The sequence below is a fragment of the Harpia harpyja genome, chromosome 1 (assembly GCF_026419915.1).
Source record: "Harpia harpyja isolate bHarHar1 chromosome 1, bHarHar1 primary haplotype, whole genome shotgun sequence".
NCBI lineage: Eukaryota > Metazoa > Chordata > Aves > Accipitriformes > Accipitridae > Harpia > Harpia harpyja.
In genome coordinates, this window is record NC_068940.1 from 63,024,843 (window position 1) to 63,046,670 (window position 21,828).

Consider the following 21,828-nt stretch of genomic DNA (forward strand, 5'->3'; position numbering starts at 1 on the left):
CTGCCTGCTGCATTCACTCTCTGGCAGCTGCTGTAGACAATTGGGGAAGCATTAGTGAGAGCAGGCTTGGTGCAGGTATGACTGTGGCATGAACTGAACTTTAGGGATCGTGTCTGAGTCATTACAGTGCTGATGTCTATAGACAGTGGTGATAGAGGTGCACAGTGGTATGTTTTTGCCCTAAGTACTTCCTGCAGTTTAGCAACAGATGGCTTTAGTCTCCAAAGCTCATGTGAAATGAAGCAGTGTCTCAGGAGAACTCTGTAGGGCAAGGAGGAGACAGTAAAACTTAGCAAGCCTTGAGGCATTTCCATGGAATAGAGTCAATGCTTGAATGTCAACAGGGCGGAAGTAGTTTCTGTAGACCATATAGTTAAATTCCTCCATATGATTATGATGGTAAGAAGTTGTGTGGAAATCTGGTGGTGGGAGGAGGTGGAAAAAGAAACTGGAAAGCAATTCTAGGAAACTGTTTGCTATGGGAGCGTTAAAAAGGTATAGAAACCCAAACCAAGGTAACCAGGAAACAGAAATTGGCCAAAGGATTATGAGCTGACCTTGTTCTAGAAGCTAAAACTGTGTAGCTTAGCAAAGGATGGAGAAACATTTCTGTTTCCTGATAAGGGCAAACAATATCAAATTTGTTACCTTACCAGATGTTTTGCTTTCTAAAAGGTGGGATAAACAATAAGTTACTTTGATTCTTTTGGGTACTTAATGAAAGAGGCAAAATTTTGGTTTGATCAGAGAGTGAAAGTAGCGTTCTAAAGGAGGACTGTAATGTAGCAGCTGTGTTACCTTGGGAACAGTGAGAACCTTCATTAGGCAGGTTGCTGTTAATAAATAGCTAATTAAGAATACTTGTAACAAAGCATGTATCATGCAGTACTGCATCAAAGTCAGTGCGTATTACCCTGAAGTCTAGCTCTACTGGGACAGACCATTAGCTAGTAAAAGAAGATAAATACAGGTTCAGTCATTTTGAAGAACATTAATAACTTAAAATAAATGAGGGTAGGGGCTCACTGATATCAAGATTGCTATGAAACCTTGTCCAGCTCTGTTAGATTGCAACAGTATGTACATACTGGGAAGGGAAAAGGGATGAGAAGAGTTACATACTCTTTCGCTTAAATACAATCTAAAAGCTGCATAGAGTGCCAATGTTTGACTCAAAGGACCTTTGGTTAACCAAGGGGGAGGAATTCTTAGTATATGAAAAGCTACATTATAGGTTAAACCAAAGGTCTATTTAGTCCAGTACTTTATTCCTTCCACTAGTAGGTGCTTAGAGAAAGACTCAAGAACAGGGCAGGCATTATTTCATCAATAAAGTAAACAGTCTTCAAAGAGAAGTTTAGGGCCTTTCTGAACTTTGAATATGTCCAAAACACTTTGGTCAACCTTGTTTAAAGGTTCTTCAAAACCAACTGCTGTTTTAATCTTTCTAGACATTTGGCATCCAAACCCACCTCATAACAATGAGTTTTACAAGTACAAATCATGAGAAAAACTATTTTCTTGTGCGTGTTTTAAACCAGCTGCCGCATAGTTCTTGTTTCATGAGAAAGAGTGAAGAATCATTCCTATTAACCTGAATACCATCTTGTACACTGGTTGTCTCTTCCAACTGAAAACCATGTTCGGTTAGCTCTCTCCTCGTAGAAAAGCTGGGGTTTATGCCTCTTCTCTTTTTACTCTGTCCTTTTTGAAGGCATATTATAAATGCAGAGTATACAGACACTGGCTGTACTATAGATTCATATAGCAGCATGCTGTTACTTCTGTTTTCCTAATAAGCTCATCACAGGTGTTTGCTTGATTACCCTTGAACAATGGAGATGGGGTTTTCAGAGGACTACTTAAAATGACTCCAAGATCTCTTTCCTAAGAAGCTATAGCTAATTTATAGATCATCTTTATGCGTACATAGCAAATGCTATTTTCTCTCCATGTGCTTTGCTTTGCTTTTTAGCAACATTAAATTTCAGTTGCCATTTTTTCAGTGATTTAGTCACTACTGTGAGATCCTTCTACTATTTTTTGCACTTGATTCTAGTTTTAACTATGAGCGAATGAAGGGATTCTGATTTAAGAAGACACTGAATAACATAGATCCCAACTCAGAGTAGTGGTTTCCCTCTATTTGAAAAGTGGCCATTTATTCCTGTGTTTTGCTTCCTATCTACTCACTAGTTTATAACCTGTAAGAGGATGTTATGATGTTATCACATCACCGTGATCCTTCTAGCAGCAGTGAAGAACATTTTGGGATTTTGCAAAATTCTCCTGGAGACATAATGTCCTTACAGCCTGTTGTCCATTTCAGAAACACCCTGATGAGCGCACCACTTACTTGAGTTTTATTGTATAGAAAGGTATGGAGAAGCTTCTCTATACCTGTGTAAGGCGGCTTCTTTTCCTGACATAATTCTCTTCCAACAAACTCTGTGGAAGGCAGAAAAAATTACATTCATTACCTATAATGTAGAACATATATAGGTAATGTGTTGCAGTGGCTGATGTGATTACACTCTTATTTCATTAAAGCATTTTATTCCACCGTTCTGGAATTGTAACTGATTATGAGGAGAAATGAAAAGGTCTTATCCTTATCTCCAGCGAGCAGGGCCTGAGCTTCCTGAAGGAGCATGCCTTGTTCATTCCAATGCCTTCTGAAAACTGTGGTCATCAGAAGTAGTGGAGTTGAGCCTAAGAATGAGGATTTTTGGGTTGTAGTCATGGAGTTTCTTTCCACAGTAAACAATGATTGGGGAATTTTACAGGAACATCTTAAATAATAGCTCTGACTTGGAAAAGTAGTTACTCTAAAATATTCTGTTTTAACAAATAACTGAGTTCATAATCTTCGTCTGTACCGCAAGAGATGTGCATTAAATGTTCCACCAATGAAATACTACATTAAAATTCAAGTTTCCAGACTGCAGTGCCTCAGTATTTAGCTACAACATGAGAAGTTTAACCACCCAAAATTCAGGATCAGGTTGCCCAACATTTCAGCTACCCAACCACAACACATATGGTAGGATTTTCCGGAGAGAAAACTGGGAGAATCTAAGATAGGAGCCCTCCTCTCTATGCTGATTTATATGGGGAATGGAGACCTCTAACTGCAGGTGGATTCAGATGGTTTGTGTATCTTCTGAGGTGCAGAACACAGGGGGCTCAGGACACTCGGTACACTCAAAAAATCTCTGGTAGACAGGACTGTAAAACTTTCCACAGGGTTGAAAGCACAGGAGCTAAGCTCAGTTCATATTTTGTCATGGACTCTCCGAGCTCCTCTGCATTTCAGGTCTCCAGTTAGAAAATGACAAGAATAACCACATCTCTGGTATGCTGTGAAGACACGTATTGTAACAAAACCGAGGCGCTTCACTAATGCAGCAAGAATGGCCATAGAAGTGATCTGAGGGTATGTAACCGCACAGCTTTGTACCGAGCTGACTGTACAAGGATCTGCTTAGCTTTTTACAGTGATCTTGAGGTTACATCCCCTGTTTTCAGGGTGGGTGACGTAACCCAGAATCATATTTTTTGCAAAGTCTGGATGAATGACATGACCGATACGGTATGCCAGTACACATTATGTGCAGCAGCACGTGCTGTGTGTTGGGCACAACTGTTGTGCTCCTGACTGCTGGGCACACCACCCACCTCTTGATTTTTCACTGAGCGCAGGCACTGCTCTGTGCTGCTGGTGTACTGTATCACGGACAGTCATCTCCTTGGTGTCACGCTCTGTGGTAACGGGCAGTGGAGTTTATCAGCCTGTACCAAGAAATCCCCTCCCCGGCGCTATGCTTTGCGCTCTGGTGGGCACAGCTTTTGTGAGTGCCAGTCATACGCTTCATAGCCCGGGCATCCTCCTCTCCCGTGGCGTTTCTGCGAGTACACCCTGCACGCAGCCGCTGCGTTCCTTGCTCCCCACGTGTGTGCGTGTGAGGCCTGTCGGGGATGGGCACGGGTGTCTGCCCGGCCCTGCGTGCTGGGGTCCCTCCCCTCCCCGCCCCAGGCAGGCGGGCCTGGCACTGCGGACGCGGGGCACCCTCCCCGCGCCATCAGCCCGCGCGCCTGCATGGCTCCGCACCTCCGCCCCGCGTGCCGGGCACCGTTTCCTCCGGGGTCGCACGGCATGCGCGGGCGTGTCGCCGCTCGGGGTGCGCGGGCACTCAGGCCCGTGGGCCGCCTCGCTGCACCACCCGCTCCGTCTGCAGGTCACGCCTTTCCCCCCTCGCCGCCCGTGTGCGTGGCACCCGCCCGCGCGCAGGGGCCTGCTGCCCGGCTCCCGCGGCCCGCGGCGGCCGAGCGGCTCCCGCCGCCGGGGCGGCGCCCCGGCCCCCGGCTCGGGCAGGCGGGGCGGCCCAGGGGGCGGCCGAGGGGGCGGCGGGCGGGAGCCCGGCGGGCCGCGGAGGACCGAGCGCCGCCAACTCCCCTCAGCAACTCGCGGGGAGGCGGCGCGGCGGTTCCCTCGCCCGGCGCGGCCCGGCCCCTTCTCCTGCGGGCGCCGCCCCCTCTCCGCGCCGCCTGTGAGTCAGGGCTTTGCCGGGCACGGGCGGCAGCCGCGGCCGGAGCGGGCTCGCAGCCTCCGCCGCGGGGCCCCCATGGAGAAGGCAGCAGCGGCGAGCGAAGGCGGCGGCAGCAACAGCAGCAGCCGCAGCAGCAGCCGCCCCACGTCGGCGGGCTCGTCGCCCTCGTCCTCCTCCGCCAGCCGCGGGCTGCCGGGCCGGGCGGCGGCCGCGGGGAGGCTGGACGGAGGCGGGGGGGGGGGCCGGCGGCGGCGGCGGCAGCAGCCCCGGCTCGGCGGCGGCCAGCCCGGGGGGCGCGCAGGCGCCCGGTGGCAGCGGCAGGCGGCGGGAGCCGGTGCTGGAAGGGACGCTCAGCAAATACACCAACCTTCTGCAAGGCTGGCAGAGCAGGTAAACCGCTGGGCCGGCCCCCGGCGGCGCTGCGGGGCCGCGTCCTCCCCCAGCGGGCGCCGCTCCTCACCCCCGGCCGCCCCCAAGATGGTGTCCGGGCAGCTGGCGCCGCCGCCCCGCCCCGACCCCTCCCCGGCCGCCGCGGACAGGTAGGCCGGGCTGTGCCGCCGGCCCTGCCCGAGGCCAGGCTCCCTTCGCCTCCGCGTCCGCTTCCCTTCATTTTGCGTTGCTTGTCTGTTTTCCCAAGCGAAGGACCAGTTGGGCGTAAGGACGGGGCGGGCGGCCCGGTGTCGAGCCGGGGGGCGCAGGGCAGGGCGGCCGGAGCGGCGGCCCCCAGCGCCGCCGCCGCCGCAGGTGCGGGCGGGGGCAGGGGAGGACTCAGGCTGCACATGCTGTTCTCCCGGCAGCCTTCCGTTTTTAGGCTCCGTTTCTATCGGGTTAGTCTCCTTCTTCTGTGAAGTTACCTTGGATGACTGAAGAATGAAAAACTGGGTGAGATGGTCCCAAAAGAAATGGGGAAAACGCCATGCTTGTGATTATTATGGCTATTATTTTCTTGCTGCGGGGTGGGACAGCGGAAACAGTTACCTGTGTGCTCAGTAAGATCTCCTCTGCTGCTATGTCCTTCCTGTTAGACAAGTCGTAATTTATGTTGATACGGTGACAGGCCCTGGTCCTGCAATTTTTTGGGTGTGGACCGGCTGACATGCATCTGTGGGAGTCCCAAGGAAGGTCTGGTTTTGAATCTAGTGTCTCAGTGCAAAATTTCTTACAGAGTCGAAGCCAGACTGTGGAATTAATAATGCTGTATTGGGATCTGTTGAAATCAAGAGAGAAGATTTCTTATTAGTGTATTACTTTCTGTTATTAAACTTTGTCCTCTCAGTGGATGGATGAAGATGAGTATCTATCTGAAGCTTGACTTTTTAATGTAAGGCATCACAGTGATGGTTTTGAAGAGGAGGACATTTACAGGACTAGTTACAAACCTCTGCATAAACCTTTAAAAACCAAAAAAACCCCAAACCTACCAAAACCTGCTGTTGCTTATATTAAGTGATCCCAAGCAGTAAGAACATGGGAATGGCTGGGACCTTGATGTTCTGACAGTAATTTTAAAGCATTTATAAGTGGCAGAGTTAAATTGCACAAATGCCCATGATGCTATGATGCTGAGTGGTGTGGGGCTAAATCAGTGGTAGGAGTACTGTAGCAGTACTTTCTGAAAAGTTTCAGGAGCTGGTCTGATTCCATACAATGGAAGGCATGCATAGGTGCACCAGCTGTGAGTGATAATCAGTATGTCTGGTATGATTTGGATACACACTCATCTCCATAAAACTAGACTGCTTCAATGTAGACGTAGGGAAGGCCCTGTACTGTCTCTTGGTTACTGCAGTTCTGTGCTAGATTCACATTAGACTTGTATATGTTGATTTATGCAGTCCTCCCGTAGTTTTGTTTAAAAACCAAATAAACACATTTTGATACCTAAAATGTAGGACTAAAATGCATGACTGAAAATTAAGACCCCACCCTACCCCATTTTTTTTCCCCGACACCTCCATCTCTTTTTGTAGAAATGGTAACTCTTTTTACTCTGAGTGATTTTAAGGGTCGTTTTCATGTAATCTGATGAAATTACAAAATACAGGTCATTGCTTATAAATCTTTGGGTCTAGAACTGCCTGCTTGTTGTATTTGGGATCAGATTAAATCTTTGATAAGGCTGACAGCTTGAAATAGCATGTATAATCTGTGTATGTCCAAGAAACTTTTATCTGAAAACATCATGGGAAAAAGCTAAACGTCACTTAAACAATTCTACTATAACACCTGGAAATTAATGTCTGTTTATTTTTAGCAGTCTTTTTTCAATGCTGCTTTATCATGCTTTGTCAATTACCAGTTTTATTTTCTATAAATTTGGCTGTTGAGCAAGCGGTTTATGATGACACTGAGCTTTTAGGCCAAGTAACTTTTTTAGTTTGTTCGCTTATTCTGTTCTGTCGATGTATGTATCTGTTTTTTGGGGTAGGGAATCTGATACAATTTCTAAACAGAAGAGTTGAAACTTGAGGCTTACAAAAGTTGGTCTTGTTACATAACGTCCAATAAATGACTAGCGATCCGTGGGTTCAAGTGTGGTTGTCTGTCTAGCCTTCTGAATATTTGTTATGGAGTATGTTTTCTGTGAATTAGAGCTCAGTCTATAAGAGTTGGTAAGTGACTTCATAGCTGGCACCTGCAAATCAATCAAGAGTGTATGTGTTACTGAAAGATCATACAAATTAGTTTTGAATTTACTTCATCTGAAAAAAACACAAGATTGTTTAACTGCATGATCAATACAGCCAGATGGCATGAATATAAATAAAATGGAAAAATAAAGCAAAAACTGACAGAGTTCAGTGATCATGCATTTGGAATGTTCTTCTTTAAAGCTCCTTATCCATTAGCCTAAATAATTTAAATGTATTTAATGTTAGCTATGCCACGTGGTGTTGAAGTTGAAAGGGTTTCCTAGCTTATCCAACACTTACTGTGCAGAGTAGCCTCTACAAGTCTAAAGAAATTATTGTAATTTGAATTATAATAAACTAGTGTCACTTTTTTATCAGTTGTCCTTTAACAGGTTGTCCTGGGTTCAGCTGGGATAGAGTTAATTTTTACAGGAACCTGGGAGGTGGGGGGGCATAGCCAGGGCAGCTGACCTGAACTAGCCAACGAGCTATTCCATACCATGTGACATCATGCTCAGTATATAAATGGGGAGCTCTCGACTTTTGGTGGGGGAAGTGGCGGAGCATCAGGTTCCGGGTGGTGAGCAGTTGCGCTGTGCATCACTCTTTTTGTATATTCTTTCATTAGTACCGTTGTTGTTGTTGTAACCTTTTTTTGTGTTGTCCCAGTAAACTGCCCTTGTCTCAACCCTCGAGGTTCCAGGTTTTTTTCTTTTCTCTCCTCCGTCTCTTCCCTATCCCACCGGAGGGTGGCGGGAGGAGTGAGCGAGCGGCTGCGTGGTCCTTTGTTACCGGCTGGGCTGAAACCACTACAGTCCTTTTTTGGTGCCCAACGTGGGGCACGAAGGGTTGAGATAACGACAGATCTGGCCAGAGCGTGTTGAAACAAATTTGTCATATGCATTTCTTATATTAGGTAAATAGATGTTAGTCACAATGTTGATTCATTTGTTTACATGGTGGCGTTTTGTAAGTTCTTATGTGCTCTATGTATTGCCTGTAGTTATGTTTCTCACCTCTGGGAGAGTGATTGGGATTATCATTTTGCTGTACTGGGCAATGTCGACTTGTGAAATGATTACATCACTGGTCATGAGGTTAAGCTGGTATCTGTATGAGGCAGTGATATCATTTCCATACTTCGGGCACCTTCTATCGGATTTTATTGGTAATTACACTCAATCCATGGGGAAGTTAGGGGGGGATACTTCCCCCCATCCGTTCGCCTCCCTTCTCTCCTTCCGACTAATTACAACAGCTTTTGAGAATTTTGAATATCCTTGGGATGCGCAAGCCAGTGTGCTGTTAGTGCTATGCCTCCTGAATATGTTTCAGGTCTTGTTTAGGGCTACAAAAAGGCTCTTTAAGAGTACCACCCAGAGATCTGCCCCAAAGCTGGATATTCATGGGTGGCACGGCGTGTGGGAGGATATGGGCAGGTATCTAGAGAACTTCTCACCTCCAGTGGCTTGGAAGTTCACTCCCGAACAACTACAGAACCCTCATGAAGTGGTAGAATATTTGAAAGAAAAATGCAGTGGCTATTCCAAAGACGTACAAGTCACTGCACTGTGCTGGGCCCTGGCCAGTTTCTACCAAACACTGCTTGATATTAGGCAGCACCCTCAGGGGGAAAAGGGGGAAAAGATGGAAAACAGGGCAACAGGCACCGTGGCTACCCCAACCCCGACAACAGGCAGTGTGGCTACCCCTACCCCGGCAACAGGCAGCGTGGCTACCCCAACCCCGGTGACAGATACTGCAGCTAAACCAGAGAACCAACCTATGCCAGTATCAGTCGCCCCTGTACAGAAAAAGAAACACACAAAGAAATCAGTTCGCTTAGTGAGAGATGAAGATGAACCAGGGTCATTGCGAGAACAGGAGGAAGAAGCAGAACCTGAAATAATTACCCGATCTCTATCCCTGAGTGAGTTGCGTGACATGCAAAAAGATTTTAGCCGCCACCCAGGTGAGCACATTGTTACCTGGCTGCTCTGATGCTGGGATAATGGGGCTAGTAGTGGGGAATTAGAGGGTAAGGAAGCCAAGCAGTTGGGATCTCTGTCTAGGGAAGGGGGCATCGACAAGGCGATTGGGAGACAAACGCAAGTCCTCAGCCTCTGGAGGCGACTTCTGTTAGGTGTAAAGGAAAGATACCCCTTCAAAGATGAAGTTACATGTCACCAAGGCAAGTGGACCACCATGGAGAGAGGTATCCAGTACCTGAGGGAATTAGCCGTGCTGGAGGTGATTTATAATGATCCAGAAAATGCGCAGTCACCCACAGATCCAGATGAAGTCCAGTGCACACAACCGATGTGGCGGAAGTTTCTACGAAGTGCACCACCAACCTATGCCAACTCATTGGCAGTAATGTCCTGGAAAGAAGGCTATGGGCAAATGGTGGATGAATTGGCTGTCCAACTCCGGCAATACGAAGGAAGTCTCTCTTCCTCCCTACGGGCCTGTGTCTCGGCTGTAGAGGAATTGTCCCGAGAGTTCCAGCAATTCAAAGTGGATATGTCCTCCTCCCCACCTGTGCAGGCCCGCATTGCAGCTATTGGGAGTAAGCACTCCTCTGCCCAAGAGAGAGGAGAGAGAAAGTACACACGACGGGCTAACCTGTGGTTTCACCTGCGTGACCATGGAGAGGACATGAGGAAGTGGGATGGAAAACCTACCTCAGTCCTGGATGCACGGGTACGGGAGTTGCGAGAAAAAGCAACCAGAAAAGAGGATTCTTCTTGGAAAGCTGCTGCTCCAGTTTCCCGTGAGCAGTCCCCCAGACGCAGTGGATGGGCTGATCCCATTTCTGATCCTCTTGAAGGGACTTCTGATTCACGTGTGCGAAAAGTGAGTGACGGATATTCTAACCAGGATTAGAGGGGCCCTGCCTCCAGCCAGGTGAAGGAGAGGGACAACCGAGTCTACTGGACAGTGTGGATTCGATGGCCTGGCACATCAGACCCACAGGAATATAAGGCTCTAGTAGACACTGGTGCACAATGCACCCTAATGCCATCAAGTTATAAAGGGGCAGAACCCATCTGTATCTCTGGTGTGACAGGGGGATCCCAAGAGCTAACCGTATTGGAAGCTGAAATGAGTCTAACCGGGAATGAGTGGCATAAACACCCCATTGCAACTGGCCCAGAGGCCCCGTGCATCCTTGGTATAGATTATCTCAGGAGGGGGTATTTCAAGGACCCAAAAGGGTACCGTTGGGCCTTTGGTATAGCTGCACTGGAGACGGAGGAGATTGAACAGCTGTCTACCCTGCCTGGTCTCTCTCAAGACCCTTCGGTTGTGGGGTTGCTGAAGGTTGAAGAACAACAGGTGGCAATTGCTACCACGACGGTGCACCGGCGGCAATATCGCACCAACCGAGACTCCCTGATCCCCATCCATAAGCTGATTTGCCAATTGGAGAGCCAAGGAGTGATCAGCAAGACTCACTCACCCTTTAATAGTCCCATATGGCCCGTGCGGAAATCTAGTGGGGAATGGAGACTAACAGTAGATTATTGTGGGCTGAATGAAGTCACGCCACCGCTGAGCGCTGCTGTGCCAGATATGTTAGAGCTTCAATATGAACTGGAATCAAAGGCAGCTAAGTGGTATGCCACAATTGACATTGCTAATGCATTTTTCTCCATTCCTTTGGCAGTGGAGTGCAGGCCACAGTTTGCTTTCACTTGGAGGGGTGTCCAGTACACCTGGAATCGACTGCCCCAGGGGTGGAAACACAGGCCCACTATTTGCCATGGACTGATCCAGGCTGCGCTGGAAAAAGGTGAAGCTCCAGGGCACCTGCAATACATTGATGACATCATCGTATGGGGCAACACAGCAGAAGAAGTTTTTGAGAAAGGGAAGAAAATAATCCAAATCCTTTTGAAGGCTGGTTTTGCCATAAAAGAAAGTAAGGTCAAGGGACCTGCACAGGAGATCCAGTTCTTAGGAGTAAAATGGCAAGACGGGCGTCGTCACATCCCCATGGATGTGATCAACAAAATAGCAGCTGTGTCCCTGCCGACTAATAAAAAGGAAACACAGGCTTTGTTAGGTGTTGTGGGCTTTTGGAGAATGCATATTCCAAATTACAGTCAAATTGTAAGTCCTCTCTACCAAGTGACCCGAAAGAAGAACGATTTTAAATGGGGGCCTGAGCAACGACAAGCCTTTGAACAAATTAAGCGGGAGATTGTTCATGCAGTAGCTCTTGGGCCAGTCCGGGCAGGACAAGATGTTAAAAATGCGCTCTATACTGCAGCTGGGGAGAATGGCCCTACCTGGAGCCTCTGGCAGAAAGCACCTGGGGAGACCCGAGGCCGACCCCTGGGGTTTTGGAGTCGGGGATACAGAGGATCTGAGGCTCGCTATACTCCCAACTGAAAAAGAGATATTGGCAGCATATGAAGGAGTTCGAGCCGCCTCAGAAGTGGTTGGTACTGAAACACAGCTCCTCTTAGCACCCCGACTGCCAGTGCTGGGCTGGATGTTCAAAGGGAAAGTCTCCTCTACACATCATGCAACTGATGCCACGTGGAGTAAGTGGGCCGCACTGATCACACAACGAGCTCGCATAGGAAACCCCAGTCGCCCAGGAATTGTGGAAGTGATCACGGACTGGCCAGAAGGCAAAGATTTTGGAATGTCGCCAGAGGAGGAGGTGACACGGGCTGAAGAGGCCCCGCTGTATAATAAACTGCCAGAAAATGAGAGGCAATATGCCCTGTTCACTGATGGGTCCTGTCGCATTGTGGGAAAGCATCGGAGGTGGAAGGCTGCTGTATGGAGTCCTACACGACTAGTCGCAGAAACTGCTGAAGGAGAAGGTGAATCGAGTCAGTTTGCAGAGGTGAAAGCCATCCAGCTAGCGTTAGACATTGCTGAAAGAGAGAAGTGGCCAGTGCTCTATCTCTATACTGACTCATGGATGGTGGCAAATGCCCTATGGGGGTGGCTACAGCAATGGAAGAAGAGCAACTGGCAGCGCAGAGGTAAACCCATCTGGGCGGCCGCACTGTGGCAAGATATTGCTGTTTGGATAGAGAAGCTAGTGGTAAAAGTACGTCACGTAGATGCTCATGTACCCAAGAGTCGGGCCACTGAAGAACATCAAAACAACCAGCAGGCAGATCAGGCCGCCAAGATTGAAGTGTCTCAGGTGGACCTGGGCTGGCAACGTAGGGGTGAGCTATTTATGGCTCAGTGGGCCCATGATACCTGTGGGCATCAGGGAAGAGATGCAACATATAGATGGGCTCGTGATCGAGGGGTGGACTTGACCATGGACACTATCGCACAGGTTATCCGTGAATGTGAAACATGTGCTGCAATTAAGCAAGCCAAGCATCTAAAACCCCTGTTGCATGGAGGGCGATGGCTGAAATATAAACAGTGGGAGGCCTGGCAGATTGACTATATCACACTCCCACGAACCCGCCAAGGCAAGTGCCATGTGCTTACAATGGTGGAAGCAACCACTGGATGGCTGGAAACATATCCTGTGTCCCACGCCACTGCCCAGAACACTATCCTGGGCCTTGAAGAGAAAGTTTTATGGCGACACGGCACCCCAGAAAGAATCGAATCGGACAACGGGACTCACTTCTGAAACAACCTCATAGACACCTGGGCCAAAGAACATGGCATTGAGTGGGTATATCACATCCCTTATCACGCACCAGCCTCCGGAAAAATCGAACGATACAATGGACTGCTGAAAACTACATTGAGGGCAATGGGGGGTGGAACCTTCAAACATTGGGATACACATTTAACAAAAGCCACCTGGTTAGTTAATACTAGAGGATCTGCCAATCGGGCTGGCCCCGCCCAACCAAGACTTCCACATACTGTAGAAGGAGATAAAGTCCCTGTAGTGCGCATGAGGAGTATGTTAGGAAAGACAGTCTGGGTCAGTCCCCCCTCAAGCAGAGACAAACCCATCCAAGGGGTTGTTTTTGCTCAGGGATCTGGGTACACCTGGTGGGTGATGCAGAGGGATGGGGAAGTTCGATGTGTACCTCAGGGAGGTTTGGTTTTGGGAGAGAATAGCCAGTGAATTAGGCTGTATGATATTTAACTGCTAAATAACCTGCCAATGTATGTCATTGTATCTATAGTGTCTATATGCCATATCAAGGGTGTTACTGTAAGAATTACCCAAATGACTGAGGGGTGGACTTTGAAACTAAGCCAAGTACAACAGTGATAGAACTTGAACTGGCGCCCAGCAACTTCCTCAAGATCAGCCTCTTCGACCTGCAGGCCAAGGGTGTGGGTTGCACCAAATGTACCAGCCACAAGTTCCAGAGGCAGCATACAACAACCTAACACCTCACACCATCTCTCTTACCCTGAAGAACTGTTACAACAGATGGAGCCCCAAAGTCATGGACTAAATAAAATTGATGGACACATTGGAGGGATAGCCCATCGACTAAGGGAATACTATTTGTGTGTGTGGGGGGGGGGTGTCCATATACATATATATATATATATATATATGACAAGGAAAGTGGTAGTAGTTGATTGGAAAATGTAAGATCTGGGCATGATGTAGATGGTATAGAATAAGGGGTGGATAATGTCCTGGGTTCAGCTGGGATAGAGTTAATTTTTACAGGAACCTGGGAGGTGGGGGGGCATAGCCAGGGCAGCTGACCTGAACTAGCCAAGGAGCTATTCCATACCATGTGACATCATGCTCAGTATATAAATGGGGAGCGGGCCGGGGGGAGAGCTCTCGACTTTCGGTGGGGGAAGTGGCGGAGCGTCGGGTTCTGGGTGGTGAGCAGTTGCGCTGTGCATCACTCTTTTTGTATATTCTTTTATTAGTACAGTTGTTGTTGTTGTAACCTTTTTTTGTGTTGTCCCAGTAAACTGCCCTTATCTCAACCCTCGAGGTTCCAGGTTTTTTTCTTTTCTCTCCTCCGTCTCCTCCCTATCCCACCGGAGGGTGGCGGGAGGAGTGAGCGAGCGGCTGCGTGGTCCTTTGTTACCGGCTGGGCTGAAACCATGACACAGGTGTATGTAAGGTAGTCTTATTTTGGTTAAGGCAACTGAGTATGAATACTGAAGCATAACACTGCATTTATAAGCATTAACTGAAGTAATTGAAGGCCTCAAATTCAGTCAATCTGGGGAGCTGCATTAGTCCTTAGTTTAAGAATTTCTGAGGGTTTGTTGTTTATTACTGAAGAAATCTGTTTGTTCTGCTCTAGCAGGTCAAGCACGACCTGATCTGGAAATGAGTGAGGTTCTTCAGCTTTATAAGAAGCAGAAAGAAATGCTGTTTTTTGCTTGGTTGCTTTGAGGCAGTTTGTTGTGTGATAAAGGTATCAAGGGGCTTGGGCACCTAGAGTGTCTCCACTGAAGTCTGTAACTTTCTGTGGATTTACACAGGTATGAATGCAGAGAGCAGAACTTAATCTAACACACAGACGCTTTGACATGAGAACACTTGTGTCTGGTCTGAGACATTGGGGCATCTGACTGTCTTTACTATGAAATGACAAATAATTATGTTCTCAGAATTGAAGTACTGTTACAAAGTATTTCTGTTGGGATTTACTTGTTCTGTGTGTATGGGAGGGTAGTAGCTTGTATTTTAAATGGGAGTTGTGTGGGTTTGATGGACAAATATATCTCTGTAGAATCATCTCATGTCATGCAAAACCTATTTTGCATGAATTAAATTGATATTAATGAAATACTTATTGCCTGTGGCATTATCATCCTATTTTTGAATAGATTGGTAAAATGTTGTAAAAAGTCTTAAAACTCCATTTGCCCAAGGTAGTGTGAAACTCACATGTGGTTGCCTCCCCCTCCTCACTTTTTTCTTTAAAGTGTTTTTAGTACTTGTACTTGTAGGGTTTTGTCCTGCAAGTGTGTATAAGCCCCTGGATCAGCTGTATTTGGGCTGGGGCTTAAATTTGGATTTGTAACAACAACAAATGGAGCCCCAGCTGATGGACGTTGTTGTTGCTTTTCTGAGCTGAACTGCTCTGTGTAAATTGTTTTGTAGCCCAGGTGTTTTCTAAAGCATTACTTTGGCCTATTCCTGTTTACTCTCTCAGTTGAGAAATACATTGTGTTACCAGTCTGCATGAATCATGCCCGATGTACTTCTCGTGCTTGGGCACCACTAGACTTCTTTTGGGGATTAGCTGCATTCCTTGTATGTCAACAAAAAGTGTACTTTGGGGCAATTTGGGGATTTTTTTTGCACTCAGTCTCTTTACTGGGCTTCACAATGCTGTGGTGTGGTCTCTTTGCTTGTCTAGTTGCAGAGAATAGTTGCAGTCTGACTGCTGCCACCACGGAAAGACTCTTCCGTGTTTCCAGTATCCCAAACAGCAGCTAGGATACCGCCAGAGGTTGTGCTGCTCTGACTGTAGCTGTTACAGGAGGGTCGTTTTCTCAGTATGTTGACAAAATATGTCAATGCTGTTTTGTGCTATAGCACCTACACAAATCTGCATGTAACTTTTTTTTTTTTTAAATTTTATATATATTCTGGAGAAAGAGATTGTGACCTCTTGGAAGGGGAATTGATGAAGATACTTCAAACACCGTAATAATCCCCCTCTCCCTCCCTCTGAATTAGCTAGTCCATCTTTTGCAGAATTTTGGGATCGACATATCTGCTTGGGGGGCTTTGGGGTAGTTAACACCTCTAGTAGTTGCTAACTCTTCAATGGTACCAGTCAAGTTGTTCTAGCAATGAATTGTGGTCTTCTTCCAGTGTAAAAAATGAGTAGATGGTTGCTGAACAAACTATATGACTGTAGTTCTGTAAGTATACCAATATAGCTGCTGGGAGGGAAGTTTGTCCTAGAGAAATAAACTGTTTTTTAAATACAGGATAAACCATACTGTCAGGATTCTAACAGTAGAACGTATCTGAGAGGGAGAAAATAACCATGTGCCTATTTAATGTTTGTGACGTTTGCTGAAATGGGAATTTGTTGTGTTCTTACTAGAATCAGATAAATGCCAACTGCTCCACTGCCTATATTTTTGTCTTAGTGTGTTTCTGGCATATCTATACAGGGCTTTGTGTAGTGTTTTAATACCTTCCAGGACTTATTTGCAGCGTTTGGGAAGGGGGCAACTCCATTTTAAGGAGCTGGAGATGCAACCTTCTCTCTTTCTCCTGTTGTTGTTGGAAATCTGCTCCTTAAATTTTGGAACCTTGATTATAATTTGTTAGGAGTTGTGGAAACTTTAAATTTTCAAGGCATTTTGATAATATTGGGCTAACATTCTACTAAAGATTTTACTTGCAAAAGAGATTTTACTAGAAACTGTGTTGTCCCTTCACATGTAGATTCTGTTTGTAGTAGGAGGCAATGTGGAAAGGGAGAAAACTACTTAAAACCAACATGTTTTAGTTCTGTTGAACAAATTAATAGGATATTTTCTGTGCTGAACACTCAGGAGTCTCATATATTACATTACTGAAATTAAGATGTCTGTCATCAGTTTCAGATAAACTTGGAATTTAAAATGTTAAAAAATCAGTTATTAATAAGTTCTGTTTTGGATTAAGACACTAATCTTTTTTTCTTAATCCTGAAATCTGTGTAGCAGAAATAATTACATGCAAATGTAAGCTTTCTTTTTTTTCTCCTCTCCTTCTTTCACTTTTTGTGTTGAAACTTTTTCCCCGTAAGTATCATTAATGCTCACTTAAAAAAAAGTAAACAAAACAAAAAAGTGAAAGAAAAAAAAAAGTAATATCTTTAAAAGTATATCCCTAATTTCTTTGTAGAAAAATTAGAACTTTCACTTAACACGCACTTTGTCTTTGTTTCATTAGTGGTTGATTAAACCTAACTGGTTTAATCATGAACTGGTTGATTTAATTTGAATAGCTTTTGCTGTTGCCTCTAAACTAGCTCTGTTGGGATAATGGAGAAGGCCGTTGAAACAGTGGAGTCAGAGAAAGAATTTTAACAGGGTAAGAGGGAGGCTGAGAAATCCATCATTCTCTGCCCTTCAGTGATGCTTACAAGAAACATTTGGAAGAAGACAACTTTGAATCTCAGGCTGAAATTGAAAAGATGGTCTTGTGGTTAAGGAATTGGTTTGCACTGTGGAGATGTGCATTCTGGTTGGAGAACTGCCATGGATATTTCTCTTGTCCCCAGGCAGGTAACCAAAGTTCTTTGTTCCTCAGCTGCTTGTGTCCTATGGTGTCAGGGCTGCTTATGCCTATGCAGAGAATAAATTCGTATGATGCATAAGAATCTAATGCATAAGATGCTTGATGGTAACGTAGAAGAAATCTGTTTAAAACAAATGAGACTTGGGCATTTTCACTCAGGGCATATATTTGGGATTTGCAAGTGCACTTCAGAGCTGAGCAGCAGTCTTGTACCAGAGGGAATGAAGTGATAGGCAAAATAGAGCGTGGTCTTCCTTTCACCCAGATGTCACACTTAGCTTTCAGACAGTGAAAAGAAGTGGCAGTTGGCACCAACACTGAAGCACTTACCCTTATCTGGGTTTTGTTACTACTAGCTCATTTTGCTGCTAGCTTTTTGAATGGTGATTTCTGTGCTTGGCATCACAATGATAAATGTGGTTCGAGGGAGCACACGTGCACTTGCTGGCTCATTTAAAAAAACCCACCAGTTTATGAATATGGATTTTGTTCACGTAGGAGAAGTGACAGTAAGTAATTAAGTTAAACTAAGTAATGTGCCTGGAGTCTTTTTATGAGTGTATAAGAAAAGTATTCAAAAGATTTCCTCAGTCATTTTATATTTAAAAACAATTGTTTAATAAGAAGAATGTATTTGGGCTTTAGCTTCTCCTAATACTCTTGCTTTGTTCTTTATGATGTATTTAAAAGGCTGAACCTTCTAAGTGAAAAGGATGCTAAAATTGCCATAACTAGTGGTTTTTAATCTAAAATTGTATTTGTTAAATATGTATTATAATGAATGATGAAACCAAAAAGTATTAAATTTGGTTCAACTGAAAATGCTGAGTTTGTTTCTTTGGTCCTAATACACTTCCACAACTTTATTTTCAAGTATCTCGGTATTGTGCTTTAGATCTTGTAGGCTTTTGTGGATATCTTACTGAGATGTTTGATTACTTTTTGGAACCTAATCCAGGGAGGCAAAGTTTGCTTAGTATTTAACTGTTGCATATAAAAATGTTGCAGTAAACACTGTCTAAATGCTACTGCATTCTCTTTTGAAGATGGCATTTAATTAGTAGGTAATTTAAAGTTGAAGAACATAGGTCCTTAACTAGCCAGTCATGTAGCACAAGGCATAGAATTTGTCATGGTTTCTGTTACACCTAGACGTGTGTTTCTCTGTGGATATCTATCTGAGAATTTATCTTCCAGTGATAGAGGATTCTCTACCATAGCTATGGGAACAATTTGGCCACCTTTAATCACTACTTAAAAAATTGCCTGTTGTTCTGAATACGTCAGCCTTTGACTTTTCACTGAATCTCATTATGCTGGTTGTGCATGAGACTGAAGATACCTCATATCAAATTTAATTTCTGTGTGCAGTCTTTTTGGGCAGGCTAGGTTATCTTTTGTCTGTATTTGGAGTATCTAGAACAATGGAGTTTTCTTGCTGCAAGTCAGATCTCCGAGTAATTTTAATAGTTTATGATAGTTCTGATTATTATTTGGTATTTCAATGTTTTTCTTCACATGTGGACACCAGAACTGTGTACAGTTTCAGTTGTGGTTGCACTGGGGATCAAATACAGGGGTAATGCATCCCATTTCCTCCAACTCAATATTGCCTGCTTAAAAAGTTCAGAGACCATTAGCTTTTCAGGTCTTCATCATTATTTTTTGAAAGCTAGGTTGTTCATCTTGCCTCGTAAGTTTAACTGTTAGTCTAATTACACAAAACACTGAGACCTCATGTTCCCTGGTGCTGCCTGGGTTCTCCAGACAGGTATCTTCATACCCAGGCTCTTGTTATTTCCTACTTGCTTTGCTTAAGTTGTCAGTGGCCCAACACCCTGGTGCTTGTTATGCCGTTTTCTCCTGATATCCGGTATACTTCTTGATCCAGTAACATATGGCATAGTACTACCAAAATGAGTGCCAGAAGTGTCGAAATGAAGAGTAGCACTTAACTATCCTTTTTTGGATGGGAAGGTGATGAAAAAGAGTGCTGTGGGAGCTGTCTCCTCGCAGTATGCTCTCTCCATGGTTAGCATGTTTTTGCATATCCCCAGTGATACTTCTTGGGCTTTCTCATGGTGCGTGCATGCCCTGTTTTTGAGGGGGTAAAAATAGTAGTTAATTATTTGTTTACAGAAGACAATAATTTTAAAATATAGTTGAGGAAACTGATTATTAGCTGGAAGAATTACTTGGACAAAATAATCAGTAGATTTTTCCTTACTCTGAATTTTTATGAGTCAGTGCTTTTCCAGGTAAATCCTCTATCTTGTAATTATGACTTTTTGTCATGACATGTATAATTTTATTTTGACAGTATTGGAATGCATGTTGTTTGCTGATGATAGCTTACTTTCATGTCATCCGCAATCTCTGTGGAAATTTTTTTTCCCATCTAGGTCATTGCTAAACACTCCAAAGCCAAGAACTGATTGCCAAGGAACCCTATTAGAAATACATTCACTCGCAGATCCTCATTTAGTTATATTTTGAGGCTGGCTCCATCTCTTAACTGTTTTTCAATGCGTTTAATGTGTCTTGTTCATTTTTTTTATTGTACTTAAAACTCAGCGCTGCCTGCATTAGAACATTGCTTCAGTGCTGTTAGTATTATGAAGCAAACTTGTGATATCAGAAACCTAGCAGGTGTTCTGGAGGAAACTTGTTTTTAGTAAATGCATACTCATTAGTGTTAATTATCTTGCTTTAAATATCTTTTGTTTGTTTAAAAATGTACTGTATCAGCTGTTGTGTTACTTTATTGAGCATTGGATTGGCTGAGAGGCGTATGCAATTACCTAGGCTGTTGCATTTATACTTTTTAAAATATTTGCATAGTGTAGTTTCCTTCAGTTTGGGAACTTTCCCATTGGTTTTGGTGGAAAGGAGCTGGATGCACCAAGTATTGATGAACCTTAGCATTTTGAATCATTCACTATATGCTTGGTGAAACCTAACAATTTTGTTAGTAGTGTCTTTCCGATAAAATTACAGTTTAAAATTTGGAGTATTATTCTACAAAATAAAAGACAGGGCTACACTGATACGTAGTATTAATTGCTGTATACTTGGTGTTTGTTTCAGGACCCTTCTACAGGCTAAACGCAGTTGCTGTTGTGTATCTCCCAGTCCAGTGCACCCGTTCAAGAGTGTTGTACAGTATTTGCAGGTGCCTTAAGGTATTTGACTGAAAAGACCTTAGGCTATCAGTTGGATGGTTGTAAGTTGAAATCCCTAATGTAATATTTTTCTGTGGTTTTGAATAAGTTATTACTACAAGTTCATTTATCAAGTACCTATTTCTCAGTGACCTAGGAAGTGGCTTTTCTTCAGTTACACAGCCTTTTAGAGATTAACTGTTGCAGTATTAAGAGTTGCGCCTTATATAGTCTGCCTTTCATCAGGTTCCCAAGATTTTTTATAAAATAAGTCAATGATTATTTGATTTGGTTGAGAATGGACTTGGAGCACAGTTAAGAATTGTGATGGGACAGCTTGTCTTGGGTCATTCAACAGTATATTTAAAAGTTAGAGGAATTGCGTAAATATAAGTTGAGCATCTGTGTTGATAAAGCTTCTGCATTTACCTTATATACAGAATTGTGAACCACACTGCCACTTGCAGCTATAGTGGTTGCTACATCTTCAGTCGAGATAGGATGATGCTTTCATGTAACGGACACATACGTGCTGTGGGAAAATCTACGCACTGGCGTCAGAGTAGTATGTTTAACCTCACTAGGAGAGGGCTGTGTGTGTTCTTCTAGCTTTGGAATACGGAGAAAACCTTCCTGGTAAAAGGAGAATGGCTTAAGCTAATGCAGGCAAGACCAGGCATTCTGCTGCTATTCTCCTTAAATTTATAAAATAAAAAAAAAATGGGGGAAGAGGGGAAATGGCCAACTTGTCTGTTGCCATTATTTGGAGGTGGCAGGGAATTGATCGGTTTTCTCCATACTGCTTTTATCATGGTGATAAGAGGAAGATAATGAACTTGATCATGAAAAGGATACTGAAGTGTAGGCACAATGGAGAAGCAAAACGTGTTATTCATTGCTGCAAGCATTTGGGCATTTTGCAATGGCACAAAAACCTCTCCTGAAGGTGAGTGGGGTTTTTTTTGGGGTGGGGGTGGGGGTGCCCTACCACAGTAAGCTTTTCATAGAAGCTCCTGCTCTTGAAAATGGAATAAAGAAATTTCTTTTTTTTTTTTTTTTTTGAGCTGGAAGGTTTGCTTTCTACACAGTAAGGTGTAGTGTGGGTTTTGTCTTTCCCATATTTTTTTCCCCTCTTTTTTCCTCTGGTTAGTAGGCTTTGATTTTGGCCAACAGCAATTGGGTTCATGTATCAAACTTTATCTTATTTTTATTAATGCAAGTGCAAGGAAAGAGTAGTTTGGTAATAAAACATAGAACAAGGGAGGAATGAAGAGATGTAGAATGGTGGGAGAGGTTTA

General features: G+C 44.6%; 1 protein-coding gene across 1 annotated transcript in view; it reads left to right on the forward strand.

The window, feature by feature from the left end:
* Positions 1–4,542: 4,542 nt before the first annotated feature.
* Positions 4,543–21,828, forward strand: part of OSBPL10 (oxysterol binding protein like 10) — a 134,120-nt gene continuing 116,834 nt past the window's right edge. The window contains 2 exon segments of the mRNA XM_052797493.1: positions 4,543–4,796; positions 4,798–4,940. Of these exon segments, the coding sequence (XP_052653453.1) occupies positions 4,626–4,796; positions 4,798–4,940 (314 nt within the window). The 5' untranslated portion in view covers positions 4,543–4,625.